The sequence below is a fragment of the Pelobates fuscus genome, chromosome 5 (genome assembly GCF_036172605.1).
Source record: "Pelobates fuscus isolate aPelFus1 chromosome 5, aPelFus1.pri, whole genome shotgun sequence".
Lineage (NCBI taxonomy): Eukaryota > Metazoa > Chordata > Amphibia > Anura > Pelobatidae > Pelobates > Pelobates fuscus.
The window spans coordinates 150,065,160-150,088,931 of NC_086321.1; the positions used below are offsets into that span (position 1 = coordinate 150,065,160).

General features: G+C 39.4%; 1 protein-coding gene across 5 annotated transcripts in view; it reads right to left on the reverse strand.

The window, feature by feature from the left end:
* PI4KA (phosphatidylinositol 4-kinase alpha) overlaps window positions 1–23,772 on the reverse strand; it is a 120,669-nt gene that overhangs the window by 20,398 nt on the left and 76,499 nt on the right. For 3 of the 5 annotated variants that reach the window (XM_063454476.1, XM_063454475.1, XM_063454473.1), the window contains 17 exons: window positions 18,052–18,176; window positions 16,487–16,568; window positions 16,262–16,345; window positions 15,975–16,064; window positions 15,635–15,754; window positions 14,642–14,662; window positions 13,937–14,029; window positions 5,923–6,079; window positions 5,205–5,332; window positions 4,399–4,557; window positions 3,987–4,138; window positions 3,766–3,873; window positions 2,134–2,261; window positions 1,880–2,035; window positions 1,660–1,739; window positions 771–964; window positions 566–656 (listed from right to left, as the gene is read on the reverse strand). In XM_063454476.1, coding sequence (XP_063310546.1) covers window positions 566–656; window positions 771–964; window positions 1,660–1,739; window positions 1,880–2,035; window positions 2,134–2,261; window positions 3,766–3,873; window positions 3,987–4,138; window positions 4,399–4,557; window positions 5,205–5,332; window positions 5,923–6,079; window positions 13,937–14,029; window positions 14,642–14,662; window positions 15,635–15,754; window positions 15,975–16,064; window positions 16,262–16,345; window positions 16,487–16,568; window positions 18,052–18,176 — 1,968 coding nt within the window. The remainder of the gene's footprint in view (window positions 1–565; window positions 657–770; window positions 965–1,659; window positions 1,740–1,879; window positions 2,036–2,133; window positions 2,262–3,765; window positions 3,874–3,986; window positions 4,139–4,398; window positions 4,558–5,204; window positions 5,333–5,922; window positions 6,080–13,936; window positions 14,030–14,641; window positions 14,663–15,634; window positions 15,755–15,974; window positions 16,065–16,261; window positions 16,346–16,486; window positions 16,569–18,051; window positions 18,177–23,772) is intronic. The other 2 variants (XM_063454477.1, XM_063454474.1) reach the window with 1 other exon arrangement.

The window sequence follows — 23,772 nt, forward strand, 5'->3', positions numbered from 1 at the left end:
TTGTCTTACTAAGGCCTTGCATGATTTTTTTTATTTTTAAATTGTTCCCCACTGCCAGCACTATTGGTAACTTTGTTTGTTCTTTTACTTCCTTTTAACTTTGTCCAACATTTGTGTTTGTCTGCCCTCCCTCCATATGTCTACATTTTGGATTTTAGAGCTCTTCTCTTCAACGTAAAGATTTCAGATCTTCTCATTGCACATTTTATAACCCCCATTACTCCCTTTTGTGCTACTATTTTGTTACACTTGCTCTCTAGCTTCTTAGTTTTTCAGACTTGATACTAAAGCTTCCTTCTGTCCACACCTCCCCAATCTTTCACCCTTCATGACACGTCTGTTACACTAATATCAGTGTGCAGCGCTGTGCTGCTTTCTGGAATTAATGGTACAGAGGCAGAATAGTATGACATGGACTCCGAGAGAACAACTCTAGTGCTGTACTAGCCATTCCCACCAGTGAGCCAATCTCGCACCCCTGCTTACTTAGCTCCCTTCAGTCTAAGAAATGCAAATTCTGTTACTAGCACCTTCAGCTATTTTACCTTTTTGAAGACAGACTTACCTTGATAGCCTCTGGCATATCACTTACTGCTCCTGGGTCTAGTCTTACAAGCCTGGTCACTTCCCCTCCAATGGCTTCATTGTTTTTAAATCTAAGCAATATAAAAGAAGAGAATTCCAGTAAGCGTGTTTTATACAGAAAATGTGGCACACACCTGTCGATTTCAGTTACTGCAGGGCTGGTCTATGTCGGGTAACAAACTCACCTTGTAGGCAGCTGCACAGCCAGGTGAGGAGAGATGCTCCATGCAAGATTCACATTGTCCTTCCACTGCTTCTCACTCAGGCTCATGTATTTGGATCTCCAGTTAGCCACACTGTTTTCTCCTGTCGGATCTAGCTCTAACTCAGGGGAGGACAAAGGATTGTACCAAGTGGTCAACCGCTCAATCTCAGTGGCCTGGATAATGGAATACACGTGGTTTTAGAGGGAGGCTGGATAAACTCCCAGAGAAAGTAGAAAGACATGGTTACAAGTTTGTTAAAATGGAAATCCTATTTCTGGATGTTATGACCAAGTGTCTTTTTATGCAATTACTTCCTCTAACCAATGTTTGCTGATCTCCTGGCTGAATAAAGTCTAAAAAGAACAGAAATAGCCACGCTTTAAAATAAATAAATAAATAAATATGTGCAGAAAGATCTACATTACAAACAGAGGTATAGATCTAGCTAGCTGACGGTAGGTACATTTTGGGGTAATGGTAACAATAATCCTCATACTTTTCCGTCCCACTAGCCAGCCACCGCACGAGGTGCTAGATTATAGGTGAAAGTACTAGAAGAGCTATGTGTGCAATATATGCATGTGTTGGATGTGTTATGTTGGCATACTGGGCTTGAATGCATTACAAATGAGTGTGACTTGAGAGATGGGAGACCTGTATGGGTGCCTTTTGCCATTTACTTGTAGGGTTAGTGGACATAAAATGCAGACTGAATGCTGTAGAGTTCTTTATGTCCAACTCCTAAATTATTTTAGGCTAGCTCCAAGAACTACACGATGTCAAACTGTGAGAGCATATAGACAAATAAAGGGGTTGTTTCAGACATTTCGGTTATACAAATACAGTAGAGTAATTAGTGGAGCATTACTAGTAGAGAAAGCAGCAGAGTTCTCCTCTTCATATAGTATTTATGCAACTGCGTTCCTCGGTTTGTTTTTTTTGCCAATCCTGTAAAGACACATAGGAATAAGAAAAATATATGTTTCAGTAATTGTATTTCATAGACACCATAGTAAATATTAACAATGTTTTTAACTCAGAGAGTGTACATGGCCAAATCACACATCTAAAACTCAAACCACACAAACCTGATTTTTTGGAGATGGTGGACATGCCACTGGACAAGGGATATGTGTTAATCCAACCCTGGGCTGTTTGTTGACGAGACCCAACTGTTACATCTAAATTACTGCGGTTGACATCTGACATTACAGACAGGCTGTTCACTGATGGGTCTAGATTATCTAAAGAGATTGATGATGTGATATTTTCTAATCAGGCTCAGAATGTTATTTTTCATTAAAATAAAATACATTGTGAATACAGTAATGGAGTATCTCACCTGGTGGCACTAGTTGATTAGCTGTTAAATACTTCTTGTCAGAGAACATGGCAGTCCAGAACTTGATCATAATACTGATGTCCTCTCGTAATTGTTTCTCTGCTTGTGTTGGGAATTTGGGAGGGCAACTTTTCAAAGATAAAACCATATGTAACATCAGTGTTAAAGTCTTAGTCTACAAAATAATTCAATTTCTTACCCTATTCTTGCAGTATCTATAGCAGGGGGAAAAAGCCTGACTTCAATACTCCCCACTTACCAGATATAAACTCCAAGGGGGGTCTGGGACTCCTAGATTTGTCCCTTATCCACATGGTGGTCCACACTGGGACACTAAATTCTGGCTCTCCGTTGAGAATGCAATATCACCGTTACCGCTTTACTCTCTACCCTGTTGTAATGGTGTGTACAAGCGGTTTCCTAAGTGTTAGTTTGCAATAGTCTGTCAACCCAGTGCTGCAATGTGGCGAATCAGTACCTGCTTTAGCAGTTTGGGGTTAAAAGAGGCACAGCTACACAGTAGGTTCATTTAGTGAACCTCATGGAGGACAGTGGCAGTTCTCAGGAGCTGGGGTTTATGTCTAAACTCTCATTTTCTCTTTGTGTTTATTAATAAGTGGATAGCAATGATATTATAATTAAAGGAACTGTGTATATGACAGAGTTGTTGAATTTGCTTTGTATAAAAAGGGCTGTTCCTGCAACCACATACCATGTGGAAATAAAGGAACTACAGAAAATATTTACTCTGCTGGCATTTCATTCAAAAAGCTCCACTCTGTAATAACTGGATTCACCCTCTGACGTGGCAGATCTTCCTAGGACAAACCTGACCAACGAGCTGGGACACTGACTTCCCTGGACTAATTCCCACACTTTATTTCCACCTGTTTCACTTGAGTCATTTGATGAAATTTAAAGGATATTGTCAGCAATTCCATGTGATTTAAACTGTAAGGTCAGAAGAGCAGTACTCTCCCAGCTATGCTTCTAGTTCAGCTATTTTTGGCATTTAATTAGAAATGTCCTTTGAATTGCTGACAATTCCTACTTTGGTGAATAACCATGATAGATAAACATGCCCCCTACACAATTTTAACATAAAGAACTTATATCTAAAGTCTCTGTCACCTGAAACCAGCTGTGCCAATTACCTTTCATAAATGCATCAAAGTACCACTTGAAATCTTGAAATACATACACAGGCCTTTGCCATGATTGTCAGTTATGTTAGATGTAATAACTATTTTTCAATCGATGTCCATCATAATATCTGACCCTCTGGGTCAGGACCCAATTTATGGTCCCCAGTCTGTATCAGTGAGCCCCAATGGTTGCAAGAGGCATGCTATATTCATGTGGCACAAGGCAATTGCTCATAACATGTTTTCTGTAACAGAACTGCTTTTCCCAATACTACGATGAACTCTCTAGGCCATTGGAAGAACCCCTCCCCAAAAAATGGAGTTTTGAAGAATCTAATTTGCTATATATTCTAATCCAATTAAAGGATGGGTCTCAGAGATAATGATATATATGCAACAGGAGTCAGTCCCACTCTAAAAAAGATTAATAATTATTTTACAAAAAGTAAACCATCAAAACAGAGAATGAGCATTCTGCTAGATTTACCTAAAGTAGTCGAATGCTGTAGAGTAAATTTTCTCTCTCAGAACATTGCGGATGGTGGCATTTGGGACCACATCAGCATGTAGGAGGGACAACCCAAGAGTCAGCAATCTGCAGATAACGTAAATGGTGATAAGAAGTTAAGAAAATTCATATTGGGCAATGATGAATTCAAAAATTCAAAAAACACAGATTGGGTATATCCAAAGAAGTGTAGACCTTACTTGAATCTTGGTCCAATAGCAGCAACATGACGGTTAAGGCTTCCCTTGGACCCTCCAATGTTTAAGGACAAAGAACGCTGCAGTAAGCTAGAGAAGATTTCCACTTGGTCTGAGCTACAATATTTTGCGATCTCAAATCTCTGCATCAAGAACTAATAGAAAAAAACAAATAATCTGGTTAAATAAAAAATAAGTAAATAAAAAAAGAGAGAGCAAGCAATGTGCAGATCCTCCAACTCTATATGGAAGTTATTAGTCATGTTCAGCTTATAAGAATAATAGGATAACTACATATATGTCGCAACTTGCTAACGTAAGTATGTAGCCGTCTACTCTATCCCTTCATTAAGTAACAAACCATACAAAAGTGTCATAATAGTCACTAAGTTTCAAAACAAGATTTGCCACGCACATCGATCCATATATAATGAGGATTCACTTCTGGGGGGCAAGGTTGAGGCTGGCTTTGCTCCGAGGCAGCCAGGGGATCTGCTTCCTTCTTCTCAATGGAGAAAAGCCCGATCTTCTGCTCTACTGTCATCTGCCAAGCTCCAACCATTTCCCGCATAAACTATTAAAGACAACAGGCTGTTAGAGTGGAAAGGAAAAATTTTGAAACGAAAAAATTATCTCAATGTTGCAAGAAAAACACGATATTAGATAAGAAAATAAGTCCTTGTGAAGGAAGTCCATTACTAAACCTTAACAGTCACTAAAACAAATCTTCAAACACAAAATAGTATATGGTACTATCACTGCACATTTTTGTATAATGGCTGCAGCTACCAATTATTGTGATGTTGGTATGTAAAAAAAACAAAAGCTTCACATGAAGTGTTTTGTAAATGTTTAGCATGATTAAGAAACTAGGCTATAGCCTGAATCTGCTAGCCAATAGATTACAAGTAATGTAATGAAACATCCTACAGGTGTCCCTGTGTTGCTCCAGTATCTTAAGGTTCTGCTGAAATAAGCTTTACTTTCGTATCAGAGAACAGCGTGCCATTTAATACCCACGGCAGCTCTGTGCCACCTGATGCCATTATTTAATGCTAACAGCAGCTCTGTGCCACTGGATGGCTAATCAGGCTGGGGATATTTGCCAACAGTGCAGATGTCCTTCTCTCACAGCTCCAGATGATATGTATGTAAAACAATGAAACTATACCCCGCAATCCTCTAATTTGATTTTCTTATCCAAGCCTGCTCTGTACATACCGGCACTTCAATTCCATTCTTAGCTGCCAGCAACCACTCCCAGCAAGCAATAGCAGTCTCCATACCATGATCAGTAAACATGCGCAAGGGAGCCCAACAGAGATGGTGCAGGAGTTGAGCATCACATTCTAATGGACAAAGTAAACACCCATAATTATTAGTGTGTGTTTTTTTTTTCCTGTTACTTGTTTGTATAGTTTTATGGCAATTCAGGGTTAGAACAAGTATAGTAAAAGGTTACTAGTATATTTTGTAGCACAGATGTAGATGTAGAAGAGCTGGATAAGTAAATAAAAAATATGTTAATAGATGAGAAAGGATGAAAAGTAATTATAAATAAAGAATATGACACAATAACTATATGGAATGCAGCAATGTAGTTAATGTTAAAAATGCCATTACTGACAATGGGCTGTCAACTGATCCTCTCAGCCTATCAGAGCCCAGCCAATGCGTCCCTACTAACGAAGCAAAAAAGGAGAAATAAAAGGAGGCAGCATGGTGAGCCAAAAACTGTTTAACACTGTTAAGACATTGAGAAAGTTGTTGTGTGGTCCTTTCCAGAAACATGTAATAAAGAATACAGGACATTATGATGACAAGAATGGGTGCTACACCATACTAAATAGATACACTCAGTAAAAAAACAACAACAACAAAAAACTACTACTTGTATATACACTTTTTCAGATTATCAGATATTACAGGGATCTTTTACCTCTGCTGATGATGAGCATGGCTGTAAGTTTGAACATGACCTGGGTGTATGCCTGTGGTTTTCCAGAATCCAGCGCATCATTCAGATATTTCATCATCAGTTTGTTCAGATCAGAAGCTCTGCCTGTTGCATCAGAGAAGTCAATCATGCCAGCAACCTACCATTTCCATTAATGACAATAAAAATGAAAAAGATCAAGGATAGTAAAACACCAGATGTGTCTGGGAATTCCTTCTTACACAGGAAAGATAAAAAAAAATACTGTCAGTCATCACAAGTATGACACACCCGAGGACAAGGGTGACGGTTATACCAAGACATTCTACAATTTATAGCCATGTGGTCAGGCAACAACTGAAAAGAATTACTTTGTGGAAGAGTTTAAAGGAGCACTCTAAGTACCATAACCACTTAAATTCACTGTAGAGGCTACAGAGTAATTTGTTAAATTGCTAAAGAACCATTTGACAACTTACCTGGGTCCCTCAGGTGTTTGCTATCTCCCCTGAGCTAACCATGGCCAGATATAGGATGGTGCTCTTTGTTGCACTCATCTGCTATCCAGTTTTGTTAATTCCCACAAAAATCAAAAACAAAGTTTGCATAGTAATTGTATTAAATTAACCAATTTGCATTAAAGCTGAACTTGTGGGATCTTTGTATGTTTTGCACCTCCCAGGGTGGCATGTGGGCTCTGAGTGTTATACATTGCTAAAACTCTATGTGCTCTCATCATCCTCTCAAAGCAGCACTGCCATTTTACAGTCTTTGTAAAGACCCTGCAAGGTGACATGTCTGCTTGTGTTTAAGTGGTCTTTCACCAGTGCCACCTGCTCCTGGCTCAATCATGCATAGGAGTATAAAACAGGAACTAAGAAAAATCACAGGATCTTACACATATATTTTTTTCAACTGCAAAGAATGGCAGTTACACCAAACACACACTACTATTATACTTCCAGCTCTGACCATATGGTCTATATTTTGAAGTGTCCCTGTGGTATTGTATTATGTGGAGGAGACCATCAGACACGTCAAGGAGTGGATCATGGAACATAAGAGTGGCATTAGGGCAGCACTCCCACAGTACCTAGATATTTCTAACCGCACAGACATAACGTCAGTTATGTTTCCATGTCATCGATTGGGGTTTTCCCCTCTGAGGAGAGGGGGTAATAGTCTCCTTCTAAGTGGATAACTGTTTTAGAGACACTGTACCCATTGGGGTTGAACAAAGAGTTTGATTTTAAAAACTTCCAAAAATAGGCCTTTCTTCAACTTCATTAAACACACAGCGTGTCTAGTTTAATGTATACAAGTATGACTTTTTAAGAGCCAAGAAGGTTTTTTGGTTTTTTTTTTATTAACATTCTTTTACTTCCCCACTGAATTATACCTCCTAAAATCAAACGTCACATAAATAGGGTAAATAAACCTTTTTTTAGAAGAAAAAAAAAAAAAATATATATATATATATATATATACTAAATACACCAAAACAGTGTGTGTAAATAGTGATAAAGTAAATGCCAACACCAATAAAAACCTGGGCAGGCTAAACCTACAGAGTCACAGCTGAGTATAAGATAAAGGTGAATGAGTAGTATGTGTCTTAAGGTAATCAGAGTCGAATCACCTAAATAGTCTCAGTATAAAAATAACAAAATGGTTTAGTCTAAAGAAAAACTTGGTATTAAGGATTTACACCTTTTTGTACGAAAATTGGCATTACATAAGTTTCATGAGCTAAATAAAGAAAAGAAAGCACATTCTCTGGGTCTCTCCAACTTAGATATTGACTGCCTTAACACTTTGATTTCCCTTCTTGATGAGAATGAAGCTCAACCATCACTTACTCAAACAAGTCTGAAACCTAAAAGCCGCTTTACTCCAAACCTTGCATCCTTTAGGAATATTGACCTTTTCCTTGAGGCTGTTAAAAGTGAGATAGACGGCATAGACAGTAAACACTTCTATTCTTTCCCTAGTGACAATCTATCGAGAAGGGAACAAACCGCCCTAAAATCACTTGGGGATAACGACAATGTCATTATAAAACAGGCAGATAAAGGGGGTAACGTTGTGGTTATGGATATTGCCAACTATGAACGTATGGTCTTGAATATACCAGAGGATGCAGACACTTATACAGTCTTACCCTCTGACCCGACCAATACTTTCTTTGGAAGTTATAAGGATATTTTGGACGAAGGCCGCAGTGGAGGGTTGCTCTCTGATGAGGAATATTATTTTATTCTGAATCGTCATCCGAGGACAGCGACCTTCTACTGCCTGCCAAAGATACACAAAAGTCTTGAAGATCCACCTGGTCGACCTATAGTGTCTGGGGTTGATAATCTAACCCAAATTGGCAGTCTCTATATCGACCAGATTCTCAGACCATTCGTTGAACTTCTACCCTCCTACATTAGAGACACCAAACAGGCACTCTCCCTTCTTTCGAATCTCCATATCGATCCTACGGCTAACTTGTGTAGCCTCGATGTTGAGGCATTATATTTCTCTATCCCACATCATAGGGGTATCGAACATGTCAAAACATTTCTAGACAAAAGAGGTCCTGAACAACAGGCACATACTACTTTTACTCTCAAACTATTGAAATGTATCGTATCCCACAATTATTTTCTGTTCCACAATAAATACAACCACCAGATACGGGGTACAGCAATGGGTACCGCCTGTGCACCCTCTTATGCCAATCTCCATCTGGGGTGGTGGGAAGAAAACATTAAGACATCTATTCACTTGTTACCTTTTCTGTCCAAAATTCTTTTTTGGTACAGATACATGGACAATGTCATTCTAGTGTGGCAGGGTAATAGTAATGAGTTTGATAGTTTTGTGTCACTCCTCAACATCAATAAGGACAATCTCAGGTTTACCGCGGAATCTGGTGGGTCATCTTTGAATTTTTTTGACCTCACAATTTCAATCTCTAAGGATGGTTCGTTCAAGACCACCTTATTTAGGAAACCCTCTGCATCAAACTCCCTTCTTAAATGGGATAGTTTTCACCAAAGACCTTTAAAACAGAGTATTCCCACTGGACAGTACCTCAGACTACGACGTAACTGCACAGATGTAAAGGACTTTCAAATTAAAGCTAAGATCTTGAGACAACAATTCAAAGAGAAAGGCTACCCTAATAGGTGTCTCAAGAGGGCCTACCTTAGAGCATTGACAACTGACAGGGTTGATCTCCTGTCAGACCCTCCAGTGCCAAATAAAAGTACCAACAAAACCATTAGGATGATCGGTACGTTTGATACTGGCTGGGATGAGGTAAAACACTCTATTCAAAAATTCTGGCCTATCCTATTGAAGGATACTCACCTAAAGGAAGTCTTAGGTCCACAAGTTACCATCACGGCCCGGAGGGGCAAGAACCTTTGCGATATGCTTGTACCCAGCCACTTTGTAACTAAACAATCACTCAATACTACGTGGCTTGGAGGCAAAATCCCTGTGGGATCTTAAGGTTGTGGTAGATGCGTAGCATGCAAGTACATTCTTAGAGACTCAAAAGAAGTGAGTGATAGTGAAGGCAAACAATCCTTTCAAATCACTCAGTTCTTCAATTGCAACTCTACAGGGGTAGTTTATCTACTTACCTGTAGTTGCAATCTAATGTACGTTGGCAAAACATTCCGCCCATTTAAAGAGCGTATCAAAGAACATGTCAGATCCCAAAAAAAATCGACTTGACACTCCCATCTCAAGACATTTAAAGGAACAGTATGGTGGGTCTTCTAAAGCTATTCGCTTCTGTGGCCTCGAGCTTGTCAAACACGAACAGAGACAGGGGGATTTCGACAAAATTCTACGCCAAAGAGAATGTAGATGGATTTACAAACTGAACACCCTTAACCCAAGAGGTTTAAATGAAAGTTTATCTTTCTCCCCATATATTTGACCCACTGATAATTGTTCTCTATTTATCTCTTTTACTTTACATACCTTGTAATCAGTCCATATTTATATATTTTATTTATTTTCTTTAACTGGCCTTTCTATCTATTATAGCGATCTTTTCCAGTATACAACTTATGGTAAAATAATAGCCTTTATTCTGGCATTTGAACTTAAGGTCCTCTTCTTTGTCACTGTTTTTTTATTTTTATCTCTATGACTTTGCTTGATATGAACCATAACTATTTTATTCATAACTCATACTACTTTACACTCTCTTAATGGTTGATAAACCTTATGAGTTTCCTTTTACTTTTACTTACATGATTCTGCAATATTTTGCGACAACTATGGAACTCCAAAGCAACAATGTTAATAAATGTGAATGTAATAACCTTTTTCTGAACGGGCTAGAATTGATATCAATTTTCAATAATATTATTATGTATTTCAACCATTTACTCATCTTTCACTGCCCTACACTGTTTTTATTACATTTTGCTTTCATTACATCTTGTTCCGGTCCAACTTTAGCAAAATTTCTTTCACCGTTTAACAGTGACTATGTTTGATCCTTCCCCCCTCCCTTATCCAACTCCTCCCTCCGCTCTGGACACGGATACCGGAGCTACCACGCCCACCGCCCCTGTTTGGTCCGACCTCCTGGGGAACAACTTGTCACTCTTCAACAATTAGATCGTCTGATTGGAGGTCTTGTTTGGAGGGACGTGTACCTACCCCTTTATAAGCGGTCCTCATTTCATTTGCCGGGTAGCTCTTGACAAAGGCGTATTGAACACGCCAAAACGCGCGTCGAGCTGTTAGTAGCCGATGCTATGATCTTTTTGAAGTTTACTCTTTTCTATTTTCATCTACCTGGGCTCCTATGGCGCTATCTATGCATCCAATACTACGATTGAAGCTTTGAGGGATTTCGTTAGGCTGCCATGAAGCAGCAGTGAGCGGTTGTGGGTTCAGACAGTTAGTCTAGGGCATACTAGGTTCTAACTTCACGCTTGGATACTGCCTTTTTTACAAGGATAGATTTACTACTGTTCTGATTCTTCTTCTTACTAATTATACTATCGGACGTGCTATCCCTATTGTGGTTAAATCCATTAGGGACTTTTTTCACCCTTTACCTTTAGTGGTAATAATAAGTGTAACTAGGATTTATATTATACATTTCTTACCACCCTGTTCTTCACTTTATAGGGAGGTTTTTCTTCTTTTTCCTAGACATCTCAGGACTTGGTCTATACGCCCTTGTCTACTTTTTTAGTCTTACCGTCTTTTTATTGTCGGCACCACAACCACTGCCAGACACCTACTATCCCATTTATGCTTTTTTCTTTAGACTAAACCATTTTGTTATTTTTCTACTGAGACTATTTAGGTGATTCGACTCTGATTACCTTAAGACAAATACTACTCATTCACCTTTATCTTATACTCAGCTAAGTGACTCTGTAGTTTTAGCCTGACCAGGTTTTTATTGGTATTGGCATTTACTTTATCACTATTTACACACACTGTTTTGGTGTATTTAGTATATATATATATATATTTATTTATTTTTTAAATAAAGGTTTATTTACCCTATTTATGTGACGTTTGATTTTAGGAGGTATAATTCAGTGGGTTTGACTTTCCACCTTTTTTATGTAGGTGGATTCTCTACCCCACTCTCTCTGTCTTTTTGTTATAAGTTTCTGGGGTTAAGCCCCTTATACCTCCTGTAACCTACTTTAGGGCAGTGGTGTTGGGTTTTCCCACCACCTAACCCCTTTCTCTTTTTTCATTCTTTTACTTTCCTTCATATGCAATGACTTGCCTAGAGTAGACCAATTTGGTCCAATTATTTATCTTATGTTTTTCTGCAGCCCCCTTGATCATTTCCTGGTCCGCTACCAAGGATTCTCCAGGGTTTCCCTGCATGTAATCTGCATATACACTTTTTATACTGAACCACTGGTAAGTACAATTTTTATAATTTATCTGTATGTGTATGAAATAAAAACGAGAACAAAAAGGATTAGTGATGAAGGGACAAAAAAGATAAAAGTAAAAACAATATATATATATATATATATATATATATATATATTGTTTTTACTTTTATCTTTTTTGTCCCTTCATCACTAATCCTTTTTGTTCTCGTTTTTATATAATTTTGTGAATAGTTTAATTAATAATTTAGTTAACTTTTTCCAAATATTTTTCCTTACCTTATTTATTATCGTATTTTTTTTTTTTTACCTCATAATGTTGTGGCTCTTCAAGGTCATCACGTCCCTGCGTCATAACACTAATCTATAATGGGAGCCGCACTAACTAAGATAGGATTTCTAAATAGCAAAATGAATTGAATAGGTCCTAATAATGTGACGTGTAGCTAAATGTTACTGTGTTATGCATGTTGCAAAAATAATAAACTATATATATTAAAAAAAGAATTATTATATTATATACATTTATTTATTGCAACCTGGGAACACCTTTTGGCCTTCTCACATACGTCAGTGTTTAGTATTACCATTCCTACTCTATCTACATATTTGGCCTGTTTCCTTAAAGGGACTCTCCAGCCAAGCCTCTTTACTCACCTGGTTCCAGCGCCGGGAGCCTCGTGAAGCTGCGCCCCCTATTTCGTCAAAATGATGAAATAGGCGGGCGCGAGCAGGGAGCAATCAGACGCTTCCATTTGGAAGCGTCATTACTCCCTTGTGCGCATGCGCGGCTTCGCCACACATGCGCACATACTTCAGAGGGCGGCACTCATGACGCCCTCTGAAGTCCTGAGCGCATTACCGCGCATAAGCGCGGTGTGCTCGGTCGCAAGCTGAGCTGAGTGACAGCTCAGCTCGCGGTCTTTGCCCGCCCCCCTCCTCTGCTGACAGGCTGGAGAGAGAAGGCGCGCACACAGTGCCTTCTCTCTCCTGCACACGTCAGACGTATTTTAATACGTCTGACGTGTACAGGGCCTTTTTAGGGCCCTGCACGATACGAAGTCCCTCTGGTGGCCGTCTGAGTGACGGCCACTGGAAGTATTCCTATCAATCAATGTAAACACTGTATTTTCTCTGAAAATACAGTGTTTACATTAGATTGCCTGCAGGGAGCTATAGATCATACCTGAAGAACTACATTAAGCTGTAGTTGTTCAGGTGACTATAGTGTCCCTTTTAGTTTTTTTCCCCACTATGTGCACTATGTAAATGACTACTCCCTGTGATTTCTGCACATCCCCATCCCTTCTTTTATTAATATTATATTATTTTGCTTGACTAACTTTCACCTCACTTGTGCAAATATGGAGCTCTCCATTCGTTAGCTTTATTGCAGGTCTGTCTCACCCTAATATATCTCTGCCCCACAGCCAGAGTTAAAAGTATCCTTCCACAGAACTCAGATTTCCCTCCTCATACCTTGGTAACTTCACCTTGCTTCCTTCTCCTGCTACTGTATAAATACATTTGTAAACTCCTCTAGCAAGTTACTTTTCCCATACATGAAATAAATCTTACCTCTTGTGTCACATTAACCCACTCCCCCATAGAATCTAAGTTCACTGGAGCAGGGCCCTCAACTCCCCCTGATCCTGTGCATCCAACTTGTCCTGTTGCAAATACGTGTCTGTTAGTCCACCTATTGTACAGTGCTGTGGAGTTTGTTGTCACTTTATAAATAATGATAATAATTGAACTCTTACAGGGTTATTTACTAAAGGGACAACTGCTTGGAAATCAAAGTGAATTTGAAACCTTAGGCCAGAATAGCCAAAAAAAAATATAGAAAATCTCCAAGTCAATTTTGTGTTCAGTTTAGCGGTTTTGGCCTTAAATGTAAAATTCACTCTGAATTTACTCTTGCAAATCTCACTTGAGTGAATAACCCTGTAAGATTTTAGCAAATAGTACTCTCAATGTCCAGAGCCCTAGACATGGGCCCCAGTTTTTCTAATTTCAAATTATTCTATGTCAGAAAGCCATGACAGACAAGTAGATTGTGCTACTAAGAATATACATAAAATCCTCTTTAACAAACATATGCACACAAGGAGCATTACACATAACCTCACCTCACCAGCGTAGCGATTGCGCAGGTTCAGAGATGCCATAAAGTTGGAGTAGTCTTTCTTGACACAGGCTGGGCGCTCAGTTAACTGAGTCATCTATAGTGAGTAAATGAAGTGTTGTTTACAGACCATGAATACAGGCTTAACATCTGATTGTCAGAAGGACAGAACCATGGCCAAGAGAGATGAGCGTGAACAGGCAGGAATATTAAAGGTAGGTCTATGCAGCCTCATTGAGATGGGTATAGTATAAATTTCAATGCCCCTGGCAATTCGCAAGAACTTAATGCCTTAACAAATGCAAAAAGTTTTTGCTGGATTGGAATTTGTGACACGAATTACAGGTAAAGGTACATGCTCTTAAGACAAGTTGCGTTTCCCAGTACAGCGGAAGTGACATAATGAGTAGTTATGAAATAGCTCCCAATATTAGATTCCACCATTAACTCTAAATATAAATGCACACCCATCCAGCCACCGCTGGTGCCCACAGCAATCTCCTGTGTGGCCTGAAAGCAGTTAGTGATGTTAATAGAGCACAACCAGCAGAACTCCATCATGGTGTGACTGCACAGTTTTCAAAGCAATTATCAGCACTCCCAGACACCAGGTTAACAATGCAGCACAGAAGAGCTGGCAGTAAACAGGAAGACCTGCACCAAGATGAGGAGGACAGGAAAAGCAGCAAATGTGCATGTTAGGACAAACCTGGACATAGGAAGCTGGATACTGGAGGGGAAGGCAACACACAATGCAGGATAAGGGCAACAGGAACATATGGTAAATGAGACCACATCATCAGTGCAGGAAATGGGAGAAAAAGCAATGGAGTTAAACTTGTGAATGGAGACAAGTGAAAGAAAACACACACATACACACACACACACACACAAAATACAATGGACAAGAGTAAACAGGAAGCCATGCTATGTACTAACACAAAACGACACCCCATGCTTCAGTCAGCACACCTATGACTGTGCTAGAAAGACATTCAATGCTGCAGCCTCTATAAACTGAAATCTGCTCTGTAGTTATTAGCTTTCAAATAATTTCTAGAGCAAAAATAAAAACAATAAAAACAAAACAAAGAATGTCTACATTTAACCCTTGAAGTGCCAGCGTGCAGAAAAAGGGGTGGTTCACTCCCCAGGTTGTGAAATGGATAAGGGTTGGGCTGGTGCAGTCATATATTTGCATGAAAGGCTGACAGGATGAATAACTCACAGGCAGACTGCCGCAAAAGAAAAAATAAAGATAAAATACATGCAAGGGTTTTTGTCACAGCGAGTACACACAATGCACTGGTGGGTGGGGGGCATTAGCCTCAATTAACCAGGGTTGAGATACAGAGAGTCAGTGACTTTAACTGGGAGGCCACACTACAGGATAACAAATTTGTTTTCTACAGATCAAAAGCAATTGGGAAGCAGAGGATTGAACTGTGCAAGTAAATAGTTAACCATAATCTTATGCATTACTGATTCTATATGTCTGGGCGGTTTATTGCAGTAAAAATTCCTTTACTACATATCCAGACGTTTCGAGGCTAACTTTGTTCTTAAATACGCGCCATGGTAAACTTGTATTTGTAAAGCAAGTCCAGAATCTTATGTTAAGAAGTAAAGCAATCACACTGTAGCGATGTATTTGAGAAAGTTTTCATTTCTCTAAATTTCAATACATATTTTTATTACTCACCCCAAGAGTTGTGTTTTGCCTGTTGTATCCGGCAAAATGCAATATGCTTTCTGTAGCCATGGCAAGGCCTGTGTGCTGTGAAAGGCCAGACACCCAGTTCTGGTGTTTGTTTAGGTATTCCTGAAAAATCAGACAGAGTAGCTGTAATTTCTCATACATCACACACATCAACATCTGCCTAGATTTATTCAGAAATTTATTTACATTCCTTCTCTAAACCACGTGCCCAAAAATACCTACACACTACATTCTAGCCTTGAAATGCCAGTGTAAACAGCAGTAGGTGACTTTTTAGGAAACAAAAAGTCAAATGATACCTTGATCCCACAATAGTGAATACCTGTAGATGGGATTTGGTCACTGAAGGGGCCCATTTCATGGCTTCTTGTAGAATCATTCCACAACGAGCAGCAAAGTCCTTCACAATGCTCTGCAATAAATCAGTTATTTAAACATTACAAGTTTTGCTACATACACAAATTGACAAGAGGAGGTTGTTTTTTTGTTTTTTACTAAACTGCTTGACTACAATGCATCCCAGATAACAGAAAAAAAAACTAATTATCTTCTTAAAAAAAAACAAAAAAAAAAACACAAAACAAACATAGCTCCATACTAATGTTTTACCTCCCTAGCTTCGTAGGTATCAGGAACAGTTATTCTGTATGGGGCATCAGGAATGTCATAGTATGGTTGGTCCTTATGAATATCCTGAAATGAACACAAACAAAATATGAATATAAAATAAAAAAATAAAAAAACATTGCATGTTCTGAGGGTGAATCTAGCAGTAATGCTAAGAACACTAGTAAATTCTACTTGAAGTTTAAATTTTGCAGCTTGCATACATACCGCACTAAGTGAAAGGGACAAAGTTTGCAAGATGTCCAACATTGTTCTCAACACAGTCCCACTCCAGAGCAAATGGGGAAATCTGTATAAAAGCATGTGAAAATGAATATGAAATGTAGCTAAGAAATCGGAAATGTCTGGTGGACTACTGTATTCCCCCCCCCCTCCCCTCCCCTCCCCTCCCCCCCCTCCCCTCAATTTGATGTTTTTATTGTCATTTTCAACAAAGTAACAAGAGGGAGGGGGTACAGAAAGTAGAGGAGGGAAGGGAAGGGGGAGGCATCCACAATTTCCAGCAACATATCTAGAAGAGACGTGTTAGGTTTACATTTGTGTGTACATACAGCATGACAATTAAGCATACATTCACTCGTGTCATGACAATTAGGCATACATTTACTCGTGGCATGCCCCATGCCTTTACACGTCCAGTGGAGGCACCGGTAATGTGTGCTGTTATACATTTTATAGTTACATATTTGTCAGGTGTCAACCCGATCTCCAGGTGCTCCAGAGCCCCCACGGCTGGTGTCGTCATAGGGAAGACACTGTGTTAGCAGTTCTTGTATATGTGTTGTGTGTTGATCTTGTTACATAATTCTGTCACCTGTGGTGACCTTAGGGTTTTCTACAATCATGCTATTGCCTGCCGGGCCGTTAAGAGAAAATGGAACATCAATTTCGGTGTTCCCCTGGGGATGTTGTTTGGTATATGTAGCAGGAGGTACGTTATTGGTTTGAAGGGTGTGTGTGTGAGTGTGGTTTCTTGTATCAGGTGGATAACTGATCTCCAGAATTTAGTGATGAGATTGCAGTTCCACCATATGTGAAGCACCGTGCCCTCCTGTGAGTACCATGTACCACCTATATAGTGTCTTTCTGTGTTGTTCTAGTAACGTTGCTGATTTAATAATTCGTTTAAGTGACGTTGTAATGGTTTCCCATTGTTCCCGGGTTATTGAGCACTGTAAATTGTGGACCCATTGTTCGGCCGGTTTTGAGTCCACAAAGTGTGTAGAGGACTGGAGGAGCTGGTAGCACCATGAGAGCGGCCTACATTTTAGTAACTCGTCATAGCTAGTTGTGTCTGTGTGTTATACTTGTGCATGAACAATTTTAATTGTGTATGGGAAAACTGTGAGGCCTGAGGGACGTGGTAATCTTCCTGAAGGGTTTCAAAATCTAGTAACTTGTGTTTGAACAATTGTGATAGATGTGTAACCCCTTTATCTATCCATTGTTTTGCATGGAAAGTTGGAATGCAGTATGTGTTTGTTTTAATCAAGGTTGCCATTGATAGGAGGGTAGGGCTTTCCAGTTTTTTCCTATTCATGTCCCATACCCTCACCGCCAATTTAATTTTCTCTGGTAGCAGCAGGATATGTGGTCAAAATAGTTTGGGTAGCCACAGAATGGTGGGTAGGTCAAATGGCTTCATGGCCTGCTTTTCATGGTATTTTAAGGGATTGGTAACCAGAAAATACATTTTTGGAATACAAAACATGGTGAATCAAACCTCAGAATGTTTGGATATACTAATGAAGATGAGCGATGCATTAACTCACTTGTCTACAAGTCCAGACAAATACTTGTCGGCCACTCGTCGGATGCGCTTGTGGATATGGTTGAAGTTCACCAACAGAAACTGTGCGTGACGCTCCAGCTCTTGCTCATTTTCCTTTGTTTTGGGCTGGAAGGCAAATTTATATGAAAACTAGCTGTATATGAAACAATTCAGATCTTTCCTAGGAGGTACTAAGAATCACACCGTAATATTTTCTTTCTGAATAGTTAAAAAAAAAAAAACACTAAACATAATTTTGCAAGCTGAGGGATATGCCAATGACTGTTATTGATAAAAGAGGAGTGTTAGAAATACCAAGTAAGTATGGAGATACATACAGTTGAAAGAAAAAAAGTATGTGAACCCTTTGGAATGATATGGATTTCTGCACAAATTGGTCATAAAATGTGATCTGATCATCATCTAAGTCACAACAATAGACAATCACAGTCTGCTTAACCCCTTAAGGACACAGCTTCAGAAGCTTGTCTTACGCTTAATGACTCAAGCAATTTTTGCATTTTCTGGCTGTTTGCGTTCAACTGCAATTTGCATCTCTCTCGTTTATTGCACCGACACATATTATATACGGTTTGTTTTCTTAAAATTATTTTAGCAGTGCAGGTAGACACAATATTTCGACAAGCGCCACAACAGCGTATTTCAAGTATTTTACATGGTAGACAGTGGCATGAGAATTTGCACAATTTTTATATTTAACAGCTGAACTAAACAGTTGATTTGTCTTAAGAAGGTTGAGTGAGATAAAATTAAGTAACGATGCTGGTTGCACAGCTAGATCGCCTGTGCTACTTGTGCGCCATATTACATTTTTGTGTGCACAGATATGTAAAATGGTATGCTTAGCCACAATAGCTTCTGCAGGCACAAAATATCACGCAAGGACATTGTCCTGGTTTTGGTACACGAGCACATTTTCAGTTTAACAAGAGTAATTCAGGCTAGCATGTAATTATGTCCCAGTAGTTAGGGTGCGCTTAAACTGACAGGTTAGACAGGTAACCTGGACTTATCTAGGTAAAACAGTATGAGTTAGTTACATGTTGGGAGATAATAAAAATAGAAATAAAAATAATAATAAGATAGGTAGACTATTATCTAAACATTTCTGCTTCATTTAAACGTTGCTTTGTAATATTAAGACTTAGGTATTGTTGCTTGTATGGCCCTAAACATCTCACCGAAGCGTTCACACAGATATTATAATACCACCTAAGATTGTTATCCCATTATAAAACTCAAATATAACTTTAAATATAACTTTATCACAAGATGGCCGCAACAGAAGCTACAGCAAAACCTGTTCCAGGTAACTATGGTGCTGGTGTATCATCCCCTCACACTTTCTTTGAAGATGTACGCCAGACAGTCAATGCATGTTTCGTTGTTAACTATATGGATACCGTCCTGCTTGTGCTTAAAGTGTAGTGTCCTAGTGCGTGGGCAGGACATTGCGTGTATCCATGAGTGGTAAGGGAATGGCACGCTGAGTTAGCTGTCATGTTAGGTGCTTGAGATATTGTTAGGCGCTTAGATAAAAAGAAAAAATGCAGAAATAAAGCAACAGCTTGTGTCTGCTCATGGGTCTAAAACTTCCACAGCGCCTGCATAGCTGGTATCTGTGACATCTAGGAGTCAGCCTGATACTATACTGGTAAACCGGTGAGCTAGAAAATCACAGTATGCGAGGCAGATATGTGTCAGGCCTAGGAAGCATATAAAATCATAATAACATAAAAAATAACAGACCAAACAAAGTCAACGGAAAAGGCACACATCATGGTACATTAGGAAGCAGTAGGTCTTGGCTTAATGAGCAGTGAGTAACCTGTCCCGGTGCTCAGCCCATACCCTTTGGGGGTAAGATGTAAACAAGAACTAAGTAAAACGTGCGCTCGGACTATATTTTCTGGAGCTTGTGTTAGCTTGGTATATCGGCCAGACGGGGGTGAAACCCAGATCTCAAGAGTACCTTCCATCTATAAGTTCGTTGTGTGTTCCGAGTGTGTGTGTGGTCCGTTGGGTGCGTGTCTGCGGTCTTTGGGTGCCCCTAAGTGATGTGTGTCCCCGTCCTGCCCGCTATGTGGGTAAGAAAGCCTGGCTGTCGTTATGTAAGCGCTGGAGAGTGTATGCTGGTGTGTTGGGGTCGCAGGTAAGCTAGTCGCACTGCGTGTTGTGTAAGGCTGGGGTTCGGTCATGGCCTGCTTTCCGAGATCTTGGTAGTGAGGAACGGGAGATGCTACATAGATATTTCTATGGCCAAATCGTGTGTGCGGAACTTTTACTCAACCCCCCTGAGCGGTCAACATCCCAGTCCCAGTCCAGTAAAACACCGTCTCTGGTCCTCGCAGTTCCATCTGCTTCTACGGTGGCGGTATGTGGCTGGCAAGTCCGCGGCCCTGTTCATGTAGTGGCCTTGGCGTATGGGTCAGTCGGCTGTTTCCTGGGCACAAACTCCGGGGCGTCTATGGTGTGGCTTCCCAGCCGTTGTGTGCGGCTAGAGGGTCGTGGTGCTAGACCGTGTGGGTCCGTGGGAATGTTCATACTCTGTATCGCTTCAACGGCCTCTTGGGGGTTGTGGACTACATACTTGGTGTTTCCTTTGCTTATATTAAGGGTGTGGTTCGGGCCCCAGCGATACTGGATTTGGTGCTGGCGTAGTTAGGCTGTATAGGAGCTCAGAGATCTCCGCCAGGCCAGCGTTCCTGCGGACAGGTCCGAATAAAAAGAGAGGGTCATCCCCAAAGGGGTAGGAAGACTGTCCCTTTGTGGCCTCTAGGACCATTATATACTGTTTTTTAAAGGACAGAAAGGGCTTTAATTTGATGTAACACATATATATATATATATATATATATATATATAATGCTTATTTATTATCAAAAAAATACAGAAAAATGCAAAAACAAATTTAAAAATTGTTTTTTTTTTACAGTTTTTGCAATAATAATGTGTGCATAATTAGCACAGGTTAAAGAAAGCAATTAAAAATAAATTCATTTAGTTGTTCTGATTTACAGAATATATAATGTGTCTGGGATTTTAAGTTTTTTTTTCGGTAGTTACAGGTCACAAAGCACAAGGAGTAAAATAAACTTTTAATGTGGAGCAATTTTAGAATTTGGTATGTTTGTCTTGTCAGCTTAATAGCCATAAAAGAAAACAAAATTGCAACACAAAAGTATATATTTATATAAAGTAGACACCACAGGCTATTTACCTAAGGTTGTTTTGACACTTTCTACATAGTCATTTCACCGCCAACCTCTGCTAAATATTGGAGAAAAATTGTGTTTTTTTTTTTTTTTGGCACACAAACTTATAACAAAGAACTTCTCATGTGTATTTTGTAAAGTTGGTGTGTGCTATTCCTTTACAAAGTTTTATTTTGTGTTCAGTTACACCTGCTGAGTAAAATGACACCCCCTTTGTATGTCTTTGGCACTATTTCGTGAAGCTACAGTGCCATATATGAGACCTGTCCTTTTCAGTATTCACAGTAGATTTTTGAGAGACTGATTTATTGAGCCAATGCTTCCATTTGGGGTATTATAATAGTTTGACTGTTCAAAAAAACCCACAAAGGCCTACCATTTGTAAAAGTAGACACTCCAGGGTATCTCATATGGTGCATATTGTGCCTTAACATGCCCCCATTTTTTCACCAATATATGCCAAAGTATGTGGTAAAAAATTATTTTGGGCATTTTTTTTTACATACAGATTACATTTTTGCTGGGCCTTTTGTATATTTCATATGTGCCACTAAGTTCAAACCTCCCAAAATATGCTCAGCTAAGTCTTCTGAGTAAAAATGACACCCCCATTGTATGTCTTTGGCAATATTTTGTGAAGTTACAGTGCTGTAAAAGAGACGTGACAAGTTTACGTTTTTAAGTGTGAATTTTCATGGAGGGTTTTGATGTGTCCGTGTTCCACTTTGGAGCACTTGAGCAGGCTACATATTACAACTACACCATAAAGGCATACCATTTCTTAAAGAACACATCCCAGGGTATTTCAAAAGGCATATTTTGAACCTTAGCGTGGGATAATTTTTCCGCTAGCTTGTACCAAGTGTAGTGGTAATAAGCGGTGTTTCTGCCTTTTTGACACACAAAGTGAGTTTGCACAGTATATTTTGCAAACCTTATGTGTGCTACGACTGTAAAATAATTTATTAATGTATTTTTTTACTTTTTAAAACTAGCTTTTAAACTTGTTTTGCTTATTATTTTTTTTAAACTTTCTAAACTTTCTTAAAACTTTTTTTTTACAGATTTAACATTTTTCTAAGCTTTCTTTTACCGTTAACCCCTACCTAGCAGTAAGCAGCACTAACTGTAAATTCCCCATTTGCCCATAACTCCCACCCACCCCAGCTAGCAAAATATATAATTATAAAATATTTAAATTAATTAAATAAATTGAACCCCTGAGAGTTAATAAATAAATAGAAGTTAATCCTCAGGGGTCAAAACAAATTAGATCACAGTATAATACGGTGATCTGTATTTTGATCACTGTAGGCAGTGATTGACTGGCAGGGAAGGGGTACATTTTTATTTGGACTGGGTAAAGGCGGGTGTCTTTTTTTATTTTTTACTTAAACGTTATTAAAAAACTTTTTTAAAAAGTAATTTTTTACTTTTTAAAGCTTATTTTAAAACTTTTACGTTAACCCCTAGTTAGCCTAACTCAAAATCCCCAAATTCCCCACTAACTTCCACCCACCCCAGTTAGCTAAATATATAATTTTAAAATATTTAAATTAATTACCGTAATAAAATAAATTTAACCCCTGAGGATTAAAAAAAATAATAATTAACCCTCAGGGGTTAAAAAATAAAATCAGATGACAGTAAAATGTAATCCCTGCCAATTGATCACTGTAGTCAGTGATCAATTGGCAGGGAAGGGGTTAATTTTTTATTAAAATGGGTAAAGGGGGGTGGGGATTTTATTAAAACTTTATTTTTTTTACACAGGGGGCAGGATCATCACTGATCCATCTCCCTGCACTTCACACTGAACCCGGAAGTGCAGGGAGGCGGAAGGTGAGTATACACAGCACATGTGCTCGCTCTGACATGCTGTCAGAGCGGGCACATGTGCTGGGACAGCCCGATCCGGTGCTCCCGGTCTGCCTCTAATACAGAGGCAGACCGGAGCACCATTAACCCCGCGATCGCCGCAATCTGGGGTTAGTTTTACCGCGTGACGGACAAGGTCCGACACCCGTCGTTAAGGGTATCCCCAGGATGACGGACCTTGTCCGTCACCCGTCCTGAAGGGGTTAAACTAATAACACACAAAGAATGAAATGCTGCCATATTTTTATTGAACACACCATGTAAACATTCACAGTGCAGGTGGAAAAAGTATGTGAACCCTTGGATTTAATAACTGATTTAACCTCCTTTGGCAGCAATTACTTCAACCAAACGTTTCCTGTAGTTGCAGATCAGACGTGCACAACGGTCAGGAGTAATTCTTGACCATTCCTCTTTACAGAACTGTTTCAGTTCAGCAATATTCTTGGGATGTCTGGTGTGAATCGCTTTCTTGAGGTCATGCCACAGCATCTCAATCGGGTTGAGGTCAGGACTGGGCCACTTCAGCGTATTTTCTTCTGTTTAAGCCATTCTGTTGTTGATTTACTTCTATGCTTTGGGTCTTTGTCCTGTTGCAACACCCATCT